Source organism: Pantherophis guttatus, chromosome 1 (assembly GCF_059756535.1).
Source record: "Pantherophis guttatus breed Tessera chromosome 1, ASM5975653v1, whole genome shotgun sequence".
Classification (NCBI taxonomy): Eukaryota; Metazoa; Chordata; class Lepidosauria; order Squamata; family Colubridae; genus Pantherophis; species Pantherophis guttatus.
In genome coordinates, this window is record NC_142063.1 from 93,121,139 (window position 1) to 93,146,258 (window position 25,120).

A 25,120-nucleotide genomic window follows, 5' to 3' on the forward strand; every position below is an offset into this window, starting at 1 on the left:
CTATTAAAACATTGCCAAGTGCTGATGTTGATTCAGATCATGAATTGCTGGTAGCAAAGATTAAAATCAAACTATGCACCATCAAAAGGCAGTGCCACCATCAAAGAAGTCTGATGTGACCAAAATTCCTACTACATATATAATTGAGGTGAAAAATCAGTTTCAACTACTGGACACTGCTGAGAAGACTTCTGATGAACTGTGTCAGGAAAGTCAATTGACCATTATTAGAATTGCAGAACAACACATACCATACAGGAAGCCAGAGAAAAATGGCTCTCAGATGAAACCATCAAAAGAGCTGAGCAAAAAAAAGCAGCCAAGGCAACAGGCAAATGTGAAGAAGCAAGAAAACTGAGTGCAACTTTCCAGAGGGCAGCAAGGAAGGACAATGAAGTTTACAGGGATGAGCGATGTAAACAGTTTGAAGAAGACTACATGGAAGGTTACACTAGGAATGCATTTATGCAGGTCAAAAAGATCCAAGCACCATTTATTCTTAGGAAAGGCATTATTAAAAACAAGCAAAGGAAAGAACTGTCTGACAACAAAGCATCAAGAATAGATGACAAGAATATACAGAATACCTGGATGCAGAGAGCAAAGAAGCCCAGCCTCAGATGGTGAGGAAAGAGAAGTAGCAATCGAACCAGCCATCCTTGAGAAAAAGGTCAACAACAAGACTCCAGGTGCCGACACCATCCCTGCAAATTTACTGAGACCTGTATCATCCAAAGTCATTAAAGACCTGTGCCAGAAAATTTGGAAAACCAACACATGGCCACAGGATTGGAAACTCTCAGTATTCATACCACTGCTGAAAAAGGGTGACTCTAAAGATTGCTCTAATTATCACACAATTGCTCTTATCCATCACATCAACAAGATTCTGTTTAAAATTATACAACAACATTTAGCAACAACTATCAAAGGGAATTGCCAGATGACTAAGCTGGCTTCCGAAGGGGTTGTGGTTAAAAAAATCATTTATGCGTCCTTCATCAACTACAAGGAAGCCTTCAATTGTATTGATCATGAGAAGCTATGGAGAGCCCTATAAGACCTGGGGGTTTGTGTGTGTTACCAGCACATCTTATCAAGTTGGTGAAATCACTTACACAAATCAGGAAGCCACTGTGTGAACACCAATTGGTTTAAGAAGTGTGATAAAGTTGTATTCTCTCCCCTTTCTTATTCAATCTTCTCTCACTGGGAAGCTACATCTCAAAGAATCAAAAATTGGGATAGATTAGAGCAGTGGTGGGATTCAAGTAATTTAATAACTGGTTCTCTGCCCTAATTATTTCTTCCAACAACCAGTTTGCCAAACTGCTCAGAAAGTTAACAACCGGTTCTCCCGAAGTGGTGCAAACTGGCTGAATCCCACCACTGGATTAAAGAGCTTGATAGTACAGTGGTTTAGTGCACCCTGTTATTAACACAGCTGCCTGCAATTTCTGCTGGTTCGAATCTCTCCAAGGCTCAAGGTTGACTCAGCCTTCCATCCTTTCTAAGGTAGGTGAAATGAGGATCCAGTTTGTGGGGGCAATAAGCTGACTTTGCATAAAAATATACAAAAGAATGAAGGCTATTGCTTAACGCATTGTAAGCCGCCCTGAGTCTCCGGAGAAGGGCGGCATATAAATCAAATTTAAAAAAAAAAAAAAAGGAAGAAACATCAACAATCTTGGTTTTCCCAGATATGCCAGTTTACCTATTCTAGTAAATAGAAGTTTGAATAATGCTTGCTTCAGAGTCTTTACTTGGAGTTGGGTTTTTTTCTGGAACGCTGACAGATATACTAATGATACAACTTTCCTCTCAGAAACCAAAGAAGACCTAGAGCATCTGATTAAGAAAATCAAAGAAGAAAGTGAGAATTTTGGTGTCTTTCTGAACATCTAAAAGACCAAGCTCATGACCACTGCAAGGAATGGAAACATCAAAATAGAAACTGATATATATTATATTTATATATTTATAAAATTTATATGCCGCCCCTCTCCAGAGACTCAGGGCAGCATATAATGATGGTGCAGTGATAGAATACATGAAAAAATTCAGTTTCCTAGGGTTGCAGATGATTCAAAGTGGTGATGGCATCCCAGCAATAAAATGTTGGATTGCACTGGATCACACAGCAATGATGAACATAAGCCAAATATGGAAAAGCAAGGACATTAGCCTGGCAGCCAAATGTAGGTTAGTCCACTTTATTGTGTTCCCCCCAGCTATCTATGGTTGTAAAAGTTGGACTTTAAAAAAGCAAGATAGAAAGAAAATCAATTCTTGAGCTGTGGTTCTGGAGAAGGCTCCTATGTATTCCTTGGACAGCAAAGGTGATCAACAAGTACTGGAGTACATACCACTAGACATGTCTCTGGATGAAAAAAAAATCATAAAACTGCATCTTACTTATTTTGGTCATGCCATGCAGGGAGTTCACAGGAGAAAGCAATTGTGTTTGAAAGAATTAGCAGTAAAAGGAAATCAGGCAACCTAAGTCACTGTTTTCAGTGCTGTTGTAACTTTGAATGGTTACTAAATGAACTGCTATAAGTCAAGGACTACCTGTATTTTTTAAAAATCTCATTTTCTTGTATAGTCACAGTTCCTTATTTTCTATTTTGAAAAACACATGCACACATACTTAGCTATTCCTTTTCAGGGTAACCAACATTATACAAACTGCAGAAAAAGAGCAAAAACTGGACCCAGAAGCCGTGGCTTCTCTAATGTAGTGTCTGCTTTCTGGAGCAACATACATCATAAGATTTATGAGGCATCAATCCTGCAGCATTTTGTTAAGTCCTTAAAGACCTGGCTATGGGTATGGGGTCTAAAGGTCAGATGAACCCATCAATGTAATTTTTGCTTTTTATGATCTGAGTTGGGTTTCTCCTTAGCCACTATTATTTTATTAATTATTGCTGAGGTTTTTGTTTGGTTTGGTACACACAGAGTGCTGTACTACAACTGTGAGAGGGGTAGCTATATAAATTGTTATAATAAATAGTACATATACATCTATAGTGTCCCTACAAATTTCCTTAAACATTTAACTGTACATACATCAATCTTTTATCTTAATCCCTATACCAGCGTTGAACGATTTATTCTAACACATATATCATTCCCATTGCATCTACCAACTTTGAACTTCAGATAAGTGCAAGATGTCTGTTCATTTTATTATAAATTATATATAAATAACAATAAGCTTTCTTTCTCGCATTCATACATTTATTAGTGACCACCGGGGGGGGGGGGGACTATCTATATATCCACTCCATAAATATTGAAATATCCGAATTTTACTTATTTTTACCACTCATGCCTATGCAATTAAAAGCTTCTCAGACAGCTTCCCTAAACACAATTAACTAACCTCTTGCATTCACTCTCGATATCTGTTCCTTTGTATAGGGGAATAACTGCATTCTCCAAATAGACAGTCTTAATAAACTGCTCAGCTATTCAAACAATCACTTCCATATTTAACAGTACTTCATTTACATTATCTACTCCTAAAGGCTCACTATTTCTCAACATCCTCCAAAATCTAAAATTTCGAGTTCATCCTTTTTTTTCTTAGTAAATATTTGTAATTAGCATTTCAATACCAGTCTTCTAAACATCACTACTATTTCTATAAAAATCTCTAATATATTCATTTCAACTTTTAATTCCAGCCATTCTGTGGAAGGCTTCTTGTTTAGTCTTTTTCATCCATTTTCAAATCAATATTTATTTCTACCAAAAATTGTTTTGCATTTTCTTTGCTTCCTTTGACTATTTTTTGATGGTTTGTTTGTTTGTTCTCTTTAGTTATTATTTTTCATCTCTCTGGGACTGCCTACAAGGCTGGGAGTTGATGACATTGTTTTACATTAATGTGCCTTCATATTATATAGACAGTGCCAGTCAATAATAGTGTCAAACAATGCTGATTAAATGGATTTGAAACTCAAAAACCTGGATCAGAAAGCAATAGCTTCCATCCATTGATGCTTCTTAGAAACCTCTATTAAGGTATTCTAACTATGATTCAGGAAGTAGTAAATAGATATCAATAATACCAGGTACTAAAAACCTGTTCAATGCTATTATGTTAGCCTTCTCAAATAGACCAGACAGGAAACAGACTAGATAAGCTAATTTTACTTTATTGTAAGTTAGTCTAACAGAATCTAGCAAGTCTGAAAGTATAAATCTCCTGCCATCTCTTTTTGCAGCTTGATAAATTAGGGTGTATTCTTTCTGAGTTTCTTTCTCTGCCCCGGTTAGCATTTCTTGCCTCCATCTTCCAAGATCATTCCCATATACCATTACATATTATCACAACTATTAGCAATGAATTCCACAGCTTAATTATGTGTGTGTATCTTTCTTACGTTCTTAATCTCTCAAAATTGCAGAAATCTCCAAATAGAAGAATGAAAGGAGCAATGACTTTGTTATATCTGTTGCAGAATAAGATGGGAAAATCACAGGAAAGTAGAGTGTTTGTATGTTACTGAAATACAGTGAGATCTTGTTAGTACATGCATGAGAAATTACAAGGACTCTATGCTAGATTGGGAATTTTTTTTTTAAAGTCCTGGGAGAAAGTACTAAAAAAACACTGTTGTGAAGAAAATTCCATGCAAAGGAATAAAGTCAGTAAAACTAATTCTGCACAAGCATCAGAAGCTTGAATAATCTTGAATAATGATGGAAACTTTTTAGTTCACTTTTCAAATCTGCTTCAAAAAGCTGGGAAATCTTCTAGAATAAACACTCACATCAGCTTTGATGTAACTGTTGTAGTTAGAACTCTAAGTAGTATAAATTAATTTATCAATGTAACTGAATTCTTTTTTACCGTTCAATAAAAGATTGTGTAGCATTAAATGTTCACACTAATGCACACTAATTCAGAAAATCAAGTCAGCTATGCAAAAAGAAATGTTGTGCTGCATAGTTTGCACTCTTTCAATGGAATACCCTAAGAATTGAAATAGATTTGGGGTTCTAAACAAACTGAATTAAGATGAACTGTTTTAACTACAGTACTTGTGGATTTAAATTAGCAAACCAATGTTAGCATTTTCTTGTAAAAAAATCTTAACATACTCTTATTTTATTATAAAACTGCATTAATTTATTAACTGAACAATAAATCACCTATTTACAGATAGCCTAATACATTTATTAGGTGCCTTCCACAAATATTAACTGGCATTAAAAGAAATCCAAAAATGTGTCTGGACTACTCAGATGTGAGTTCACATTAACTCACAAGTTTAATTTGTGTTGTAATACCATTCAGATGACACGTCCACTATATTCACCATACCACATAACTGTTCTCATCTCTCATCTCTGAGAACAGTTGTACAATATGCCAATTTGTACATGCAAAGATCTTTTTCCCTATAACTGAAATCCTTGGTAATTAAAAATAATTGAAGACAATTTGCTGTTATGTTCTATCTCACTAGCCTGTCTTTATCACATAGATAAAAAATACTTCAGGAATGGAATTCTCAAAATGTGGATTTTGTTGTACAACACATATTTTAGCTACATTGTAATTCTGGAGCAATATAACATATAAGTGTATCTTCATTACCTGATTCACAAACACCACCACCCCCGGTTTATAAAATTAATCACAGCTAGGAGAGAAATCGCTGTGAACTCCATGAATTACATCCAAGAGATGGGAAAGGATTAGTTCAGAGTTGCTGCCAGTTATAACGCCAGGTGGCTTTTTCTGCAGTGAAGGTGTTAGCGATAATCTCATTACACTGGTACTAAATCTTGCAGACATCAAAATTATCACCAAGGTTCCTTTTCATCCCATCCTTTCCAAATGACTGGAAGTCGCTTCACCTGAAAGAAGTCAAATCCACATGCAGCTGCTATTTTAGCAGCCAGCAGACTCCCTGAGAATGTCAATCGTGATCCAATTTCGCTGTGCTGGTGGCCCCTATTCCCTGTCCAATAATACATCTGTTAAAAAATCCTACAGCTACAAATCTAGTTTAATCCTACCAGGGACCTCATGTTGGTCCTGTCTTCCAAAAAGGCAGCAGGTTCTGCTGTCTATTTCGGCTAGTGTCTGGGGAATACCCTTTAATTCCCAGTCCTACTTAGAAGAATAAGCTAAGGATCACAAAACATGACCTTAAAAACCCTGATATGACTATATTCTGACCCAGAGGCATTCATTCTAGGTGAAGATTAGAACTTTGCATAATAAGATTACACAGCAAGTGAATGATATCAAGGGACTATCCATATGCAGCCACCTGGTTTTCTATAGACAGCTTGTGCTGTGCAATATGCAGTGCAGACGGAATAGAGCTTTGCTTTTTACTTGAAGTAAAATGGATTCACATAAATTAGTTGGTCATTTCCAGATTCCTAAATCCCCATTACATCTTTCATTGACAGCTCCTCTGAGGATAGCACAACCATTATTCCTTTTTATTGTTAGTTCCTAAAACAATAGCATTTTCTAAGTGAAATACACATAGATTGTGTGTGGAAATTAACATCTTGTTTGCTATAATCTTGGATTACAACTGACAGAGCATGTCAACTGTGTATCCCCAAAAAGAAATCCATGCAGAAAATTATTTATGCATCCAAAAGTCTGCTCCAGTTCAACAAATAAACAATACAAGAATCTTATTCTGACATGATAGGGCCATTCATGCAGGTAACAGAACAGAATGTATACATTTATTTAATATATATTTATACAATCAATATAAATTTAACCTATTAATCATGTTTTACTCAGGTTTTCTATGAACATTGAGATTTACCAAGCATCTTACTGATTATGAATCATTTAGGTAGGTTATTCTCCTTAGGATACCGCCATATTTCAAATAAAGTCCATTTTTAAAAATAAATTTCAACTGAAACCAATGGCACACATAGCTATGTTTATCATTCCATTTTAATATTCACAGGAATTATATTTTTGAAAACATTTAACACATTTGTAGGCTGAAGGCTAATAGGCTGAATTTAGAAGATCAATTTGGTGTGGTAATTAAGGCACCAGGCTAGAAACTGGGAGACTGTGAATTCTAATCCTGCCTTAGGCACTAAGTCAGGTGGGTAACTTTGGGCCAGTCACTCTCTCTCAGTCTTAGGAAGGAAGTAATGGCAAATCACTTCCAAAAATGTTGTCAAGAAAACTTAGGGACTTTTCTAGGCCAGAATTCCCAACATTTCTGGCTTTGTAGACTGGCAGTGGGGGGAGAGGGAATGGTTTCATGTGAGTGGCCAGCAAGCACATACACAGTTCCAATTGTGTTTGTGGCGGTCACATGAGCCCACTGTTCGTGCAAATGGAGCATGTTGTGCAAATGAGGATGCATGCGTGCACTTTCTCCCACCGCTTCTGCAGCCCAGTTCCAAACGGCTCACAGAAATGGGCCACAGCCCAGGGGTTGGGGACTCCTGTTCTAGGCAGTTGCCATGAACCAACATGATACAAAAAAAGATACAAAAAAAAGGAGGGAGGGAGAAGGCTGAATTTATACCCAAAGATAAAACATTAACCCATATTGCCTTCAAAAGCTGGAGAGACACATAAAATTTCCTGAGGAATTTACTAAATGTTTTTGGGAAGCAAAATTACATCCTCCTCAAAAGTAAACTATATTTTTAATGAGTTGCTAATGAATGGGATTCTTTGGTATGTTATGTTGGCTTCAACAGTTTTGTTTTTGTATTGCTTACTAAAATTCTTAAATATAAATGAACCCATATCGGTACCACAGTATCACTAAGAATGTAGTTAATACTATCTAAAAGAGACAATGATTTTCCAAATAAAAATAAATAAGACCAAGCGCTTATTTCAGGGTTCAAAAAAATATAAGACAGGGTCTTATTTTCAGGGAAAACAGTATTTGTGTAGGGGGCCAGGGAGAGAAGTACCATTTTTATTCTGAAATTACCTTTCTTATTCTATTGTTCCAAAAAATTCTTAAAGGAATATGGTTCTGGCAGTGTTATTGAATAGCTCTTTTCATAATTTAAATTCCCACAATCTAAATTATTCAGAAATCACTCACATCTGAAATTAACTCAAACACCTCAATTTGAAGAAGAGCAAGTTAGAGAATGCATAGTACCTTGTACGTCCAGATAACTAGAGAAACATTCAAAAGAATGGTCCAAGCTCCTTTAAAAAGTATGTCACTTACCCTCACACATTAGTTTGAAATATCTCTTTCAAATGCTTAGCGGAGCTCTAAGAAAAAGTTCCTATACTCATATAAGAACATCCTGAATGATCTACCAATTGGGATCAAATCAGATATAGTGTTGCAGATTTTTTTTGATCAAGCAGTGACTATTTACAACTTAATCAATGAAACCTAGGCAATCAGGAATTCTAGGAAATATTGAAACATATACTGATCCTGAATTAGCATCACAAATGCTATTTCTCTGTCTGCTTGAATTTCCCTGAATGTTAACAGAGTATCTTGTATCAAATGTCTTTTGGTCTATATACTTTTTCTCGGGAGAAGCTCCGAAGACAATCAAGTTTAATGGAATTTACTTATTCAGTAAAACATGGAATGTTTAGAGTAACAGCAGACATACACACAAAGCAGATGCATTTATGTGACAATTAACAGGTGCATTTATGTGACAATTTACTAGTAGACTCCGCTTTACTATATTTTTGAATAAGTAATAACAATTCAGTTTCCAAACATAAATAGATGAATGCTGTGATATTCAGCCTCAGTTAATCCCCAGACATCTAAATCCATGAATAAAAATTCATCAGGTTTAAATACACTGAGCCTATTAAGCAAGAACAAAAGCATATGCACAAAAGAGCTTTTAATATATTTCAAAGCCCACAAGAGCCATGGTCTCATTAAAATTATAAATTACTCAAACACAGAATGAAAATTCAAACTGCAGTGCAGCTAAGCAGATTACAGAAAAGCCCACGTTCCATATGATAACACACCATGGCCTCCTAGATGAGGGTTTGAAACAAAAAAGGCCATCACTGGAGCTAGGGAAAACCACCTTGTGATCTCCAGTTTCTGTTCAATGGATGACAGCCAAGTAATATAATGATTACTCTGTCCATGCTGCTAAACTTGTTCAACGGCATAAAAGTGATACCATGCATTGTGAACTCAATGCTAATGTTTTGTGCCACTAATACAAAACTACGGTAACTACAATGTCGATCGTTTATTCCAGTTTTATTTGAATGAAATAAAATTAATGGCAGCAAAACTATTATTAAATCTTTTTTAAAAAGTAAAACAGAGAAAAATGGCATAGCCAAGAATGTTAGACACAAGTGTATGAAATGTGTAATTGCTTTTATATCTGTATGTTTTATTACATCGTAAGCCGCTCAGAGTCACCTCAAACCATGAGATGGACAGCGTATCAACTGAATGAATGAAAAAGTAAATAAATAAAAGTTACTATTTCTGTTCTTAAAGAATCAAGCTTGTTATGAAGCAAATGAAGTGTAACCAATATTTTTGCTGGTACTTTATGTTTGAATATTATAGATCTGAACTAAAAAGCTGCAAAGTATCTTTGAATCATTTTTAAGAAACATTTATGAAACCAGAAATGAAAAGGAAATTTATTGCAGCAATCCTCAGTGACATGACTAAATTACTATCTCCACAAAATTAGGATTCAAGTAGAATTTGACTCTTCTCATATGTGTTTAAAGTTTTGAAAGATAGCATAACCAAAGACCATGAAGCAAATGGGGGTCACAATTAATGAAATGCTAATCTGAAGCATTACTGACCCTTTCCACAGATTTTCAAAATGTAAATGAAGAAGTGAAACAGGATTCACAGATGTTTCTTATTTTCAGTCAGCTGCACATGAAACACAAATGCAACCTGCGTCTTTGGCTAAAATAGATAGGAATTGAAATTTGAACAATATCTTTATAAATAAATATTGAAATTATGACCCAGAAATGTCTATTCAATATTCAACCCTTTCAGAAGTCTTTGGAACAACCTCTTATCCCAATTTTCTATAGTAATTAAGCTGAGGCATCTATAATTGAAATAATTATTAGTGCTCAGTACAATCTCAGAAATGCTTTATGTCCATACATGCTAAGAAGACTGAGAAGTAGCATCCTTGACATTCTGAGCAACAAATTCAAAGAATCACTTCACTCACTTCATGGAGTGTTTTTGATCTACACCCTAGTAATTATATCCTCTTCCCATTTATCCTGCTCTGATTTCCAAAACACTTGTCTTTTCTCCTATCATATTTGCAACTGGGAGACAAAAACTAATGAACAATCTCTTATACATAGGATTCTTCAATTTCTCAAACTTGGATCCTAAAACATTTTCATTTACAAGCCTTCGTCTAAAATTATGTAAATGGACTTATGCAAAACATTTCTTTCTTATAATCTCCCCTTTTGCACATAATCTGCTCCAAAGGCTCTTCAATGAACAGTGGTCATCTAAGTTTCTTTCCTTGTACAACAAAGAGACCCTCCAAATAATGTATGCGACAAAATAATGTGTAAAGAAACTATTTTCTATAAGAAATAACTACTTCTGCAAGAACAAATCAAAATTCAAGCCAGCATTTTGCCATATAAAAAAAATAAAATTATATGTTATATTGAAGAGGTAAATGTCATTTTCAATAGAAATAATTTACAGTGATAAATTTCTACTTCCCTTTCTAAAAAATCAGGAGTAAGAAAAGATGTATAGAAATATATGGGATCTAGTTTTTTGTTTTAATTACATTTTATTAAATTGTATCATTTTTATATATATAACCTGTTCTGGAAATCTTGCAAGTTGAAGTCGAGAATATTTTGGCTGGAATCTTATAAACCAAGGAGATACAAACATTTTAATGGAAAGGGATACATTTTAACTCCAGGGATGAAACTGATTTGAATTTTTGAGTATTTTATGTATTTAAATCAATCAAATAACTTTATAATGCATTTAAATGTTTTCTGTTATTTTAAATTTTATAATTTACTAGTAACTTTGGGGGATGCTCTGAGACCCAAATGTGATCTAAAAGAGTCAAGTAGGGTACATTTTCTAAATATATCTTCTTAAACAAAAGAATACATCCTATTTTAGTTACTTCATTCAGAATAAACTTTTTTTTTAGGTTAGAACTGCATCCCCCCCAAGGGGTTCAGGGATGTGATAATTTGTCAGTGGTTCTTTTGAAGGATTTGAATATAAAAGAACACACTAATCTATATAGTACTAAAACTCTCACTTGGTAATCTTCTATTGATGAAATGCAGCATCATAGGGCAAAACATGTCAATAAAGGTACCTCAAATTGCTTAACTTAGAATAAAGAGCCACTTTCCATCTTTCTTAAAAAAAAGAATCACAGATGTTTTGTTATAACTGAAACCTGCCTGATGGTGCTTATTTCCATGTATACATACTACAAAAGGATACCAAGGTCCTGGAGTTAACAAGAAAAGCATCAATGTATACTCCTATCAGTTATTATACATTCTATTCTAAGTAGCTAATACCTGTATGTTAAAAGAGCAACTTAAAACTATGCAATTATTAACAAAGAACAATTGAAAACTATCACATTTCAAAATACAAAGAAATCTCATGCTAAACTCCACTGCAATCAGCCAGCAATTTGGCTACTGCAAATAAAAACAGAATCCACTAACATTCAAAATTCTTTAGTGAATTTTGACCAAATTATCTCTGAATGATGACCAAATAATCGAGTTCTTTAACATTAGCTAATATGCTTCAATATCAAGCAAAGGAGGTCACCACTGTCATATCATGTCATATTTCCTCAACTTGTTATCCACTTTAAGATTTAGAATAAGAAGATAAATGTTGTGATAGTATATCACAACAATGATTTCACAATCTGAACATTCAAATTATCTTTTTTTTTCCACTTCCAAGTTAGACACTTCAAGTTTCTATAGCAATGAATTGAGACCTATTTTTATGTTCTCAACTAACCTAAAGAGAAATAACAAATTATTATATCCATTAAGAAATAAATTTCAGTGAATGTAAAGGACCTCAATTACGGATAACCTAAAACTGTTGGACTTTCAGTTAGTATTAGTCACTAGAAAAGTTACATTATCCTTGGCTAGAATCCAATCAATTCTGAAAAGCACCAATTCTTACAAGATATTTTTCAACACCAAAATTTTAACTTTCTACTCTTGATATGAATATTCAATTATTCTATTATTAAAATCCTGGTAATAACAGTATGCATTTCCTTTTGTGTTCCTTTTTAAAATTCAGGCAGCTTTTAACACTCAGCAATAATTATTTTAATGTATGCTCTCTGTTATTCTCTGGGATGATTCCCAGAAAGACCCATCTCCACAATACCATCTATTCTTTGTACAATATGGCTGAAATCCATAGTCCTAAAAATGAAATGAAAGCTATCATATGTGTCCAGGGAACTTTAACTTTCCATAGTAAATTGTAGGCTAATTTTCATCGTACACATTACTTACAAAGTATTGTAAGTATACACTTTGTATACTTACAAAGGAGTGGAACCATAATAATGAAACTGATGTTATTTACATAAGTATTATTCAAGGAACTATTACTTATAATAAAAAATAATCATGCTGCAGCTTTAACATTCACAATGAAGCAACTTTCTGCATAATGTGCTATTATTCAACTAATGTGACATTGAAGAAAATTAGGTTTGAAGGAGCATTATTCTAATATCAGAGTATACAGTTGTATACAAATGTGCTAGATCAAAGCTAAGGATCTATCATTTCTTAAGCTATAATTCTACAACTTTTTTTTGGCTGTAATCATATTGATTTGGGAAAAACCCATTGTGTATGTGGAACTATTACAATTACTATTATTACTGAATGTCCTCTATATGACTTATGGCATTTTATAAAATGGGAGTAACTAGGTCTTCTTTCTAAGAATAATGCAGAAAAAAATGGGAGAACTGGAAGTTTATATTTTATTACAAGCATTTCTATAGCACCTTCCCTGAAGAATTCTTGGCAATTTACAATAAAAATATCATCAGTAATCAGGTATATCGAAAACAATAAGGATTAAAGAACAGACATAGCTGTCTGATCATAAAAACATTCCACAACAATGATCCTTCTAATACTTGTTTAAACAGCCCAATGGTCTACTACTTTGCAGAAGATCAACAGGAGGGATACCAAATTTAATTCTGAGGGTAAGAAGTTCCGTAAGGTGGGAGACATTAGAAAGGATTTCATATCACTTTGAATATTTTCAGGGATAGGATCTTAATATCCCTTCTCTGTGTAGATATATAGACTTGACAGATTCTATTTGTCTGAATAACAAATTCTTAGGTGTCCTTACAGAATCAACTGAATTACTAAAGAGATGGAAAGCCCTCTGCCAGAATTTGAGTTCCGCTAGCTGAAACTACTCTAATCTCCATTCAAGGATATTTGGAATTTCAAATTACTACATAGACATTTCTTTGCAGAGTTAAAACTTTCAGGGAAAAATGGTTTTAAGCACAGCATCTTCTAAAGAATATTAAAGAGATATGTCAAAACTATACCTCCCATCTAAACTTTAAATTGAATACTGTAACAGGTTTAGGAAATATTTATTTAAGGGGCACATTCACCCTGGAAAAAGCCACAGGGATCTATAATCTATGGCAGGTGGGACATCTTTCTTTTCTTCCTCAAAGTGTTTCCACACTTATCTGAGTGCAAAATAAAAATGCAACAATCAAAGCAATCCTAAAATTTGGAAGGAAATTGTCATATCATAGCACTCCTGCTGTTGTAAAGCAAATTCCAGAGTGAGGCTAGTTTATTCAATTCTTAATGGAAAGAGAGAGGAATCAACCACTTACCTCATGGCACTTGCAGTATCTTGAAACATCATAGATTCTTCTAAGCATTGCCATTACAAAGTGGCTTCCAGAAAATCAAGCTGCCCATTCTGTTTTTAGAAAGAACTTAAGAGAAGCTTACAGAAAGGCCTATCTGAATTTATTCCATAGCCATAGTCCGTTGATTAAACTGACTTTATATTACTTAGATAGAAACTTTATAAAAATACATGTTACACCTATTAGTGAAATATACCTGTTGCTAAACCTTCAGACTTGTACAATCTGAATTTTATAGATTCATTAAAATCCTTTTTCAGAGTGAGACGTTTTGTAAATCTTTGGCAGCGAACTTTGTACATTTATATAAAATTGTGATTAGTGTATAGAGACACAAGAATAAACTGCTTTTTAAATAGTTTTAAAGTAATAAGATTATCTGATATATGTATAATTTTAATGCAGTAAGATATTTTCTGAAAACTAATGCTTAAATGAAATGAGTTAGAGATAAAAGGGATACACTTCATAATTTGTACAAATTGGAATATTCGATTTCTATATAGAAAGTTCTTACATTTCTAGAAAATAAAATATATTTTCAGTGCTCATTACTAATCATATACAGGTTTCTGGTCTATTTCTTTCCAGTTATTCCTTAATAGAATTAATCTTTCCCACCAGATACCAATCAGCCCATTAATGGTATGCCAGTTGTACTACAATTTGTTTTGTTAAAAAAATTAGTGATGCTATCCAGCTAACCAGCACCAAGATCTACTCATCAGGAAAGACCAGGACTGGCAAACTGCTGAGATGCAATTCTTATTAGGGTTACATACTATGGGTAAATCCATGGATGAATATTATGGATTAACAGATATATGCTATGCTAATCTTAAAACATAGATTCAACAGTGTAGTTTAAGCAACATCTTCCATTAGCTGCAGACATCATACACAATGATCAAGGACAAGACTTAAGATCTGTATTAACATTTTAAGATATGATGGTCCAGATGAAAAATATAGCTCTACTCTTATTTGGCTGATGTATCACAACTTGAGAACTTTTTTTCTTGAAGAAAACACGTGTTTAGTACAATAAAATGGATACATACACTACAATATACCTTTTTCCACTTCCACTAAGTTGCTACCAGCTTAAAAAAAAGCCTTAGCAAACAGCAGTGACTATAAACAGATGGGTTAAATGTCATTTAGCATTCTGCTATGGATATCACTTTTATATACTGTAAAGCAAAGCAGATAAAGGGTATAGATGATCAACAAATACATATTTTTGCTATGGGTAGTTATGAGGAAATAGGGTGCTTTCACACACACACAAACAGCATAATTTGTGAATACTGGAAATTAACTATAAATGAAACTGAATTGGCAACTTCATTTTGTAAATAAAATATTCCTTAAAAGTACATTAAGGTCATAAGAAACAATCAGTCTTCCTTTACAAGGTTCCAATTGTTTGAATGACTTCATAAGCAGATTACCACGTGAGAGGCCAGAATCAATTCTTCAATTAAGCAGCAGTACATTTTTTATACAACACATTAGAATGCCTGTTTAAACAAAGCTGTGCTTGATTTATAATATTCTTCTTTTTCTCCCTGTAGTGCTCATTCTCTTTTTGGCAAACAAGGTATCATATCAATACAGGTAACAGGCTACCTTTTACCAATTCATTAAAAATTCACCTGATGTATGAAATAAGTGGAAGTGTATAAAGTGTATAAATAGGGGGGGAAATCATTCAAGGCTGCTGTGGCAGAATAAGTTTTTTTAAAAAAATTTTTTGCAGTCTTCCTAACCCAACGCGCTTATCCTCCAAGAAATCTCTGCAGAGATTTTGCAAGGTAGCCCCATTCATATATTCTAAACTGACCTCATTAGTATTCTCATTTGTGTGTGTGTGTCTGGATGGATGGATGGATGGATGGATGGATGGATGGATGGATGGATAGATAGATAGATAGATAGATAGATAGATAGATAGATAGATAGATAGATAGATAGATAGATGATAGATAGATGATAGATGATGAATAGATAGATAGATAGATAGATAGATAGATAGATAGATAGATAGATAGATAGATAGATACACACACACACACAAATGAGAATTATTTCTTTATATATATAGAATTATATATATATAATAATATATAGAATTATATATATATATATATATATATATATAAATAATATAATTTTAAAAATTCCCAGAGCTTCGGTTCTCTTTTAAACCAACGATAGAAAAGGAACTGGGCTTTCGATTGCCGCCAGGCAGCCCCATCCCTTGCATGCCTCTTTATTCCCAGGTAAAGTTACATGCATGATTCAAGCTTTGCAATTAAGTTCTCTCAACAACTCGCCATCCACAGGGACGAAGTAACGAAGCTGCCTCGTTCTCAAGGGTGGGCGGCGAATTTTTATTCCGGTACAACCGACTAAGAGGGTCCTAACACGGGAGGGAGGGAGGATGCTTCCTCGCAGAAGTAAAAAAAAAACAAAAAAACACCCGTCCTCCCCAAAGGAGCCGAATCACTGCTTGCCGTTCTTAGCAAGGCTCCAAAGAGCGTTTCGGACGCCTTATTTTCTCTCTCTCTCTCTCTTTTTACCGATAAGACAATCCACTCACCTTCTTGGAACACAGTCAGAGGACTGGATGCTCCTCTTTCTCTTTTTTCACCGGCTGGAAAGGAAGCGTCTCCGCCTGCCAACAATCGCTCTTTCCATTGGCTCAGCGGATGCTGCGCGACACGCCTACCGCCCCCCCTCATCCCTACCCCAGCGCTCGTCTCTTTCCTGTCAACCGAGCAGAAGCTAAGATGGCGGGCTTGGCGACCGAGGGGCTGGCGCGGAGGGAAAGCGCTACGACGAGTTTCCAAAGGAAAGTGCCGGATGGCGGAGGGGGCCGCTTGGCCGTTCTGCCAGGAAGCCGGCCGTCGGTGCGACACGGTCAGCTCCTGGTTTCCAGCGGCGTCCCTTCTCTGGACTCTTTTTTAGGTTGGTGCTGATAGCGCTGCCCAATCTTTCGTAGCCCCGGTTCCCTCCACCCCGCGACCCGGGACTTCGCTTTTTACCTGTTGTAAAGGTAGCGGAGCAACTTCAGAGGCCTTGAGAGAGGCAGGGACGGGAAGCAGCTCCTGCATCCTCCCGCGTGGTTAGTCCCTTCTCCTGCGGGGAGAATTCCCACGCCCTCCCCCCCGCACCCTTCTTCTTCGGATGGGTTGGGGAACCGATGCCCTTTGCACACGCCCGGCTTCCCCCGCTGAGCAAACTTCTGAATTTGGGAGAGCGGCGATTTAAAAAGTATTTTAAAAAAGTTGTGCCTTGTTAAAAGGACGTGCGAGACCCGCGGAACCCAAATGCTGTGGCGGGCCGCCGCCTTCTCTCCCTTTTTCTGCTTTTAAACGAGGCGTGCAGCAAAGCTTAATAAATGGGCAGCTGCATCACTCTGTAAGCTCCTGGTTGCTTCTTTAGTACAGGTAGACCTCGACTTACGACCACAGTGGAGCTCAACTTTTCTCTTAAGGGAGACATTTGTTAAGTAAATTTTGCCCCATTTTACGACATTTCTTGCCATAGTTTTTTTTTTTGTTTTTTTTAATTTGATTTATATGCCGCCCTTCTCCGGAGTCTCAGGGCGGCTTACAGTGCGTTAAGCAATAGCCTTCATACTTTTGTATATTTTATACAAAGTCAGCTTATTGCCCCCACAAACTGGGTCCTCAATTTATCTACCTTAGAAAGGATGGAAGGCTGAGTCAACCTTGAGCCTGGCAAGATTCAACCTTACTTTAATTGCAGACAGCTGGTGTTAAATTACAGTGCCTTGTCTGCAGAGCTATCCAGGCTCCGTGATAGGAGTTGTTGTTGAATCACTGCGGTTGATAACTTAGTAACCCGGTTGTTGAGTGACTCTGGCTTCCCGGTTGACTTTGCTTGTTGGACGGTTGCAGATAAGGATCACATGACCCTGGGATGCTGCAACGGTCATAAGTATGAACCAGTTGCCAAGCATCTGAATTTTGATCACATAATCATGGGGATGCTTGCAAAGGTTGTAACTGTGAAAAACGGTCGTAAGTCACTTTTTTCAGTGTCGACGTAACTTTGAACGGTCACTAAATGAACTGTTGTAAGTCAAGGGCTACCTGTACTAGACTTGCATGCAGCCTTAGGTTTATGACATACGCAAGATCAACTGCAGATGAGTGGAGTGGTTCCAGGCAGTACTGTATTTTGCATATTTTGAATTTCAGAGGGTTGTTGTAGGAGTGTATACCAGTGTCAACCCAGAGGCCTTGGCTCAACTTAATTTACATATTCTGTATCAGAATTAGCATGGGAGGATCTAATGCAAAAAAAAAAATGGGTTGGGATGGCTGCTTTAGGAGGGTGGATGTGTATCGTAAACCAGAAGATGATTTAGTTTCTATGGATATTTTTACAGATTCTAGAAAGCGAATGCTTCTTGTTTCATAATAGTGTTTCCGAAGATCAACTTAAAAGTTAATGGAGCTAAAACTAAATGCCTGATGAATTTAAATACCTAATTGGGGGGGCGGGAGGAGGGTTAATAGAAGATATTTTGAAAGAGGTTTTTTTACAATAACATATACAATAATGTTTATATTTAACAGTAAAGCTTCTACCTAGAAGTATACAGTATCCCATTCATTGCAGAGTTTTTCAAAATTCTGTTAAATCCTGCTCATTCCTCTTATTTAAATATAAAGTTGTTTAAAATGCAATAAATTATAATATCTTTGAAATGTAATATGTACTTAAATTTGAAAATAAAACATTCTTCCAGCATGGGTTCCTCAGTAAGTGCGATATAATTGTACTTTTTTAATTAAAGGAATGCTATAGATGTACAATTATAGAATCTTAAGAATTGGGAGGCTCCTTGGAGATCAGCTGGTCTAACACCTCCCCCCCCCATGAATCCAAAGTACTACAGGTAGCCCTTGACGTACGACTACAGTTGAGCCCAAATTTATGTTGACAAGTGAGAAATTTGTTAAATGAATTATGCCCCATTTTACGACCTTTCTTGCCACAGTTGCTAAGTGTATCACTGTAGCTGTGAAGGTAGTAGCACAGTTCTTAAGTGAATTTGGCTTCAAATTGACCTTGATTGTCAAACGCTCACAAAAGCTGGTTACATGGCTCCAGGACAGTGTAGCTATCATAAATATGAACCAATTGCCAAGCATTCAAATTTTGATCATGTGATCATGGGGATGCTGCAACAGTCATAAGCATGAAAAATGGTCATAAGTCATTTTTTTTCAGCTCTGTTGTAACTTTGAACAGTCACTAAACAAATAGTTGTAAGTCAATGACTATGTGTACAGCATATCTTGATTTCAGAAAAAGATTAGATAAGATGTCTCCTATTTTGGTGGAGAAGATGAACAAATGTGGTCTAAAATGATAATGCAGTCTGGCTGATTTGCAACCATGAAGCTCCTAAATGTTTCTGCATTGTCCTGGATGCAATCAATTACAGTTGTACTGTTTATAAATTATACCAGAAGCTGGGATAGAAGTGATGGTAATTAGATTTGTACATTATATCAAGTTAAAGATATCAAATATTAGCGCACAGCCAACAATAAGAAATAACACATTCAACAGTAACAAAACATGCACCAATTTCAATCCTGATTCTGTAAAACAGAAAGAAATAAATCAATGCCAGCAGTAATTTTGACATGTCACCGTCCTCTCCTTGAATTAGCTCTATGGTTTTATAGATTCTCAGTTTCATCCCAAGCCATCTCCATGGAAATTCTTTTCAAAAGGAGGAAAATGGCATCTGGTTATTGCTATTGCTGTACAGAATAAGACAAAATAAGAATGGAAACCCAATATCAATAATTGTGTCAATTAGTGTTTCTGGCTGTTCCTGGAGTTGTGGGTGCTCCATTGCTGGAAGTCTTCAGGAAGAGATTGGATAGCCATTTGTCAGGGATGCAACAAGATCTCCAGCCTTGGACAGGGGGTTGGACTAGAAGACTTCCAAGATCCCTTCCAGCCATGTGATCCTAAAGAGTTTGACAACTATCTTAAATTGGGAGTTTTGAAATGATGGCCATGACCCCCTCAAGGGATCACAAGCATAAGTGGGATGAAATAACAGTGTTTAAGAAAACTGTTAAGTGTTGCATAAATAAAACCGGAACACTGTCAGAATTTACTCCTGCTTTCTTTGGGCAATCCAGGGGTGAAATGCTTCCAGTTCGGACTGGATCGCCTGATCCGGTAGCGATGACGGCAGGTGGTTCGGAGAACCGGTAGCAAGAATCCCTGCCCCCCCCATGCCCAGCTGAGCCGCGCGATCATCAGAAGCTTTTTTATTTATTTTTAAAAGCATTTTTTCTATAACCTCTTCAGCCGAAAAAATGCTTTTAAAAGTAAAAAAAAGAGGCTCTGATGAACACACGGCTCAGCTGGGATCGTCAGAGGCTTTTAAAAGCATTTTTTTTACAACTTCTTCGGCCAAAGAGGTTGTAGAAAAAATGGTTTTAAAAGTTTAAAAAAAAAATGTTGGCCACGCCCACTCAGTCACATTACCCCCCACCAAGCCACCCCCACAGAACCAGTAGTAACAAATTTTACATTTCACCACTGGGGCAATCCCATTGTGGGCTTGCATAGGCAAGGCAGGGAGCAAAACCTAGAATGAGTTATGAGACGTGGGCATAGCCATCTTTCAGAATTGCAGAAATGTTATTGTTTAGTTTAGCACACATATTCATTTATTATGGGTCTTCGGAGAGGGGCGGCATATAAATTAAATAAATAATTGAATAAATAAATTATTTACAGGGTTGTGGTTTGGAAGTTAACCAAATCAATTCATAAACAGGCCTGAATGCTAGGCCAATGTGGTAGAATTATTTAAGCTATGATAAGTATAGGTACTGTATCTAAATAAGAACAAACAAATGCATTGGTATCAGGTTGGGGAGTTAACTTATTAAATTTATATGCCTCCCAAAGTCTCAGGAGAGTTCACATGTAAAAGCATAAAAATGAGAGAAAATACAATAATAGATAAAAATAAAAGAGTAAAAGATGACAAGGATAACAAAATCCAAACCAGAATGAAGAAGGAAAAAAGGGGGGAGGGGGGCTTCACTTACCCTAGCCAAGATATGGGTGGAGAGTCAGGTCTTCAAGGCCTTTTTAAACACCAGCAAGCTGGAAGCCATCCGAATTTTGGATGAAACTTTATTTCATAGGACAAATGTTGCTACAGAGAAGGTGCACTTCTAGGGTCCCAATATGTGGCATTGTTTAATCAAAGAAACTCAAGCATGTGCCAGTCCTGCCATATCAAATCAGGCAGATACTGGTTCTGCTTAACCACACTGTTTGTAAGAAAAATCTAGCACCTATGGATTCCCAGATGAATATGAATAAGTAATGCAATATAACAAAAAAAGACAAAAGCATTAACAGAAGCTTTGTATGTTGTATATCAGAGATAATAATTCCACTGTACTATCTGCAGAGTTACAGAATAACAAGAGTTGGAAAGGACCTTGGAGGTCTTCTAATCCAATCCCCTGCTCAGGCAGGAATCCTATATCATTTCAGACAAACAGTTGTCGAATCTCTATTTAAAAATTTTTAGTGTTGGAGCATTCACAACTTTTGGAGGTAAGTTGTTCCACTAATTAATTGTTATAGTTGTCAGGAAATTTCTCCTTAGTTCTAGGTTGCTTCTCTCCTTGATCAGTTTCCATCCATTGCTTCTTGTCTTGCCTTCAGCTGCTTTGGAGAATAACTTGACTCCCTCTTCTTTATGGCAGCCCCTGAGATATTGGAACACTACTATCATGTCACCACCTCTAGTCCTTCTTTTCATTAAACTAGACATACCCAATTCCAGCAACTGTTCTTTATATGTTTTAGCCTCTAGTTCCCTAATATATCTTTGTTGCTCTTCTCTGTACTCTTTCAAGAGTCTCAACATGTTTTTTACATTGTTAATCTCCAGAAGTTGTGAAAGTTCCAACACTAAAAGTTTTGGCGACTAAAACTGGATGCAAGTATGCCAAGTGTAGTCTTACCAAAGCATTATAAAGTGGTACTGACACATCACATGATCTTGATTCTATCCCTCTCTTAATGCAGCCTAGGACTAAATTGGGTTTTTTTGGCAGCTGCAGCATACTGCTGGCTCATATTTAAGTGATTGTCCACTAGAACTCCAAGATCCCTTTCATAGTTACTATTGTTGAGCCAGGCACCAGCTGCACTATGTCTGTGCATTTGGTTTTTCTTGCCTAAATGTAGAACCTTACTTTTTTCACAATTGAATTTCCTTTTGTTAGATAGCGCCCAATGTTCAAGTCTGTCAAGATCCTTCTGTATCTTAAGCCTATCTTCCGTAGTGTTGGCTATTCCTGCTTGCTTGGTATTGTCTACAAATTTGATAAGTTCTCCATCTATCCCCTCATCCTAATAATTGATGAAGATGTTGAAGAGTACCAAGCCTAAGACAGAGCCTTTGAGTGCCCCACTGCATACTTCCCTCCATGTAGATGCAGTTCCATTGAGGACTACACTTTGCATGTGGTTGCTCAGCCAGTTATTTATGGGAAGATTTCTTAAGCAGCATAGGTGCTAACCTAGAACATTGTGAGCCTCAACAGTAGATGGAAGCCACTGGTTTGAAATGATTAAGTGGATACCTGAATTGAGCAGGGAATACTACATGATATCAAAATCCTTTCTAAGTCATATCTGTGTTTCTGTAATATTCTAATGGGAATTATTTTGTAAGTAAACAAATGCATTTAGACATGCAATTATATTATATATTTATAATATTACTCAATATTATTGTGTATATTTATAATATACACAATATTGATATTTTTATTTTGGTTAGTAGAGAGAAGAAAATATGGGTACAATAAAGGTATCCTTGCCCTTCTAGGTGATCTTTTCAGAATGAAAACAAAATTTAAAATAACTTTTAGTTTGATTATTCCATCTTCCATTCAATTATGTCTTATTCTCAGAGACTGCCTGAACAGCTGCAGCTTTCCTGGCAATATTTTTTGGAAGTACTTTGGAACAAATAATACACTTCAAGTTAGCTGGGTCATGATAAATCATTGAAGAATTTTTAACTGTATCTTATATTCAAATGATTGCTCAAAAGGCATTATTTTACATGTGCATAATATTCTGACTGAAACAAAGGAATTTAGACTGTGGTAATACTATTAAAATACCTAAGTTAAGTTTCATAGAGCTCTGCAAGATCTTTTCATTATACCATTAAAATAATTGTAGACTATGATATGTAATTATATATAGTATGAATGAATTGTAAAAAATATTATGCAGGTAATTAAAATGTTTTTCGCATTGCACTGTTATCTTCATATATCACCCTTCTTTGATACTACTAATTCTTGGAAACTATTATTTATTAAATTCATTTTGTTCTCAGGTGGAGGTTTGGCAATTGGAACCCTTCTTCTTGTTGGTTAGTATGTCATTTTTCCAATACCATAACATGCTAGCAATTGTATATGCATGAAATTATTTAATTGTCATTAAAATATTTTGGAAATTATATAACTAATTCTTTTAACAAGTTCTACTTAAATGGTATGTATGTCATGGTGTAAAACTTTATTCCTTTCTTATCTAGCTTTCATATCATGGGGGTGGGGGGTGGGGGATTAGCCCAGTAGAAATGTAATGCTGTTGAAGAGATTTGACTGCAGATTTCCTGCTTTTTTCTTTCATGTCTTATCACCAAACACAGTTTTAACAGAGTTCCCTTTATATGGTTGTTTTCCATTCCTTGATCATTGTTAATTGTTATAATAACTAAAGTTGAAAGTGGAAGGTGTTTTTCTAGTTTATTCAAATTGCTAAATTGGTTTGTGGTTTTTTTAGTGTAAGTATTTCCGTTTTAATACAAATCTTGGAAAGAAGTATTCTAAGGCTTTATTTGAAACAAGTCTTCAAACTCTATCCAAATTATATAAACATCCAATCATTTCTAAACTTCTAAAAATATTAAAACTTTAATTGACATATTTGGCATTAGGAGATGTTATTCCATCAGGTAAAATAATGTATTAATTCCTTGATCTCATCTGCTCTAGAAAATTTGGGGATTTTGGAACATGTTTGTGTCATGAACTACATTTAGGAAGAGGAATTGGTGTAAATCTCCTCTTGTAATGTTGAATAAAGCCTAACTTAGCTGATCTCTATGTTTTCTTGCAGTCATTAACAATACAGGTAGCCCTCATTTAGTGACCACAATTAGGTCCATTAACTTAGCCATTTAGCAAAGCTGTCGCTAAGTGAAACTGCAACTGTGCTTGTGATCTTACTTCAGCTTTCCTTTCCTTTACAAACATGCAAAGGTTACAAACAAGAGACTTGATTGCAAGATTACTTTTTCCATCATTGTGATAACTGAATAGTCACTGCATGAGGCAGTAACTAAACAAGGACTACCTGTATGCACAAAAGATTAGTATGCAGGAATAACTTTCGCCTGCACGCCAAGTTTACAGAATGAGGATGGCAAAGAGAGCAGGGAAATAAAATATTAGAAGTTTTTCACATAAGTTTTTGCTCTTAAAGGATTGCCTTTAGCAACTGTTTTATTATACTGGATTAAAAAGAAAACTGAAAAAATACAGTTAAAATCATGATGTTTTATCATTAAAAACAATAACGTTATTTAATTTCCTCTAGCAAAATATAAAAACAAAGAAGTTTGACAGAATCGAGTGCTGTAGATACAATAAGTCTAATATAGAAGCAAAAAAGTAAAAACACTAAATGGATGAACTATCATTTTGTATAATACCTTATAATACCTAAAATTAGAAAAGCCCATGCTGAATTATAATATGAAAAAGCTACCTAACAATGGGTGTCGGGAAGGAATGTGTAGTGTTTCAAATTAAGTTACCAGAAATCCTTCTGTATTACCATCGGGCTGCTCCTCTAGCAATACACTTATATAACTATTAGTAATTTTTTTTCTTTAGCCAGGAAATCTATATTATTGAAGATGTTCTTCCATCGAAGAATAATAAAATAGTGTAACTTTTAATAAGTCTGGAAATCTGTTTTGGTTGAATAAAAAAACCCTAAAATATTTAGTATGTTTTGTACACACTAG

General features: G+C 35.5%; 2 protein-coding genes across 8 annotated transcripts in view; one reads left to right on the top strand and one right to left on the bottom strand.

Annotated features, from left to right (window-relative positions):
- The window catches only part of IMMP1L (inner mitochondrial membrane peptidase subunit 1), a 36,502-nt gene extending 19,021 nt beyond the window's left edge, over window positions 1-17,481 (bottom strand). For 2 of the 4 annotated variants that reach the window (XR_015729773.1, XM_034417198.3), the window contains exon 1: window positions 17,013-17,034. Coding sequence is in view for 1 of the 4 variants with exons in the window: in XM_060687649.2 (XP_060543632.2) it covers window positions 17,013-17,081 (69 nt within the window). In the remaining 3 variants the exon portion in view is untranslated. Of the gene's footprint in view, window positions 1-16,567; window positions 16,663-17,012 lie in introns of those variants that run through there. The other 2 variants (XM_060687649.2, XM_060687650.2) reach the window with 2 other exon arrangements.
- The window catches only part of ELP4 (elongator acetyltransferase complex subunit 4), a 121,642-nt gene continuing 113,211 nt past the window's right edge, over window positions 16,690-25,120 (top strand). For 3 of the 4 annotated variants that reach the window (XM_087877955.1, XM_034417196.3, XM_087877967.1), the window contains exons 1-2: window positions 16,690-16,935; window positions 23,417-23,452. In XM_087877955.1, the coding sequence (XP_087734081.1) occupies window positions 16,758-16,935; window positions 23,417-23,452 (214 nt within the window). In that variant the 5' untranslated portion in view covers window positions 16,690-16,757. The remainder of the gene's footprint in view (window positions 16,936-23,416; window positions 23,453-25,120) is intronic. The other variant, XM_087877959.1, reaches the window with a different exon arrangement.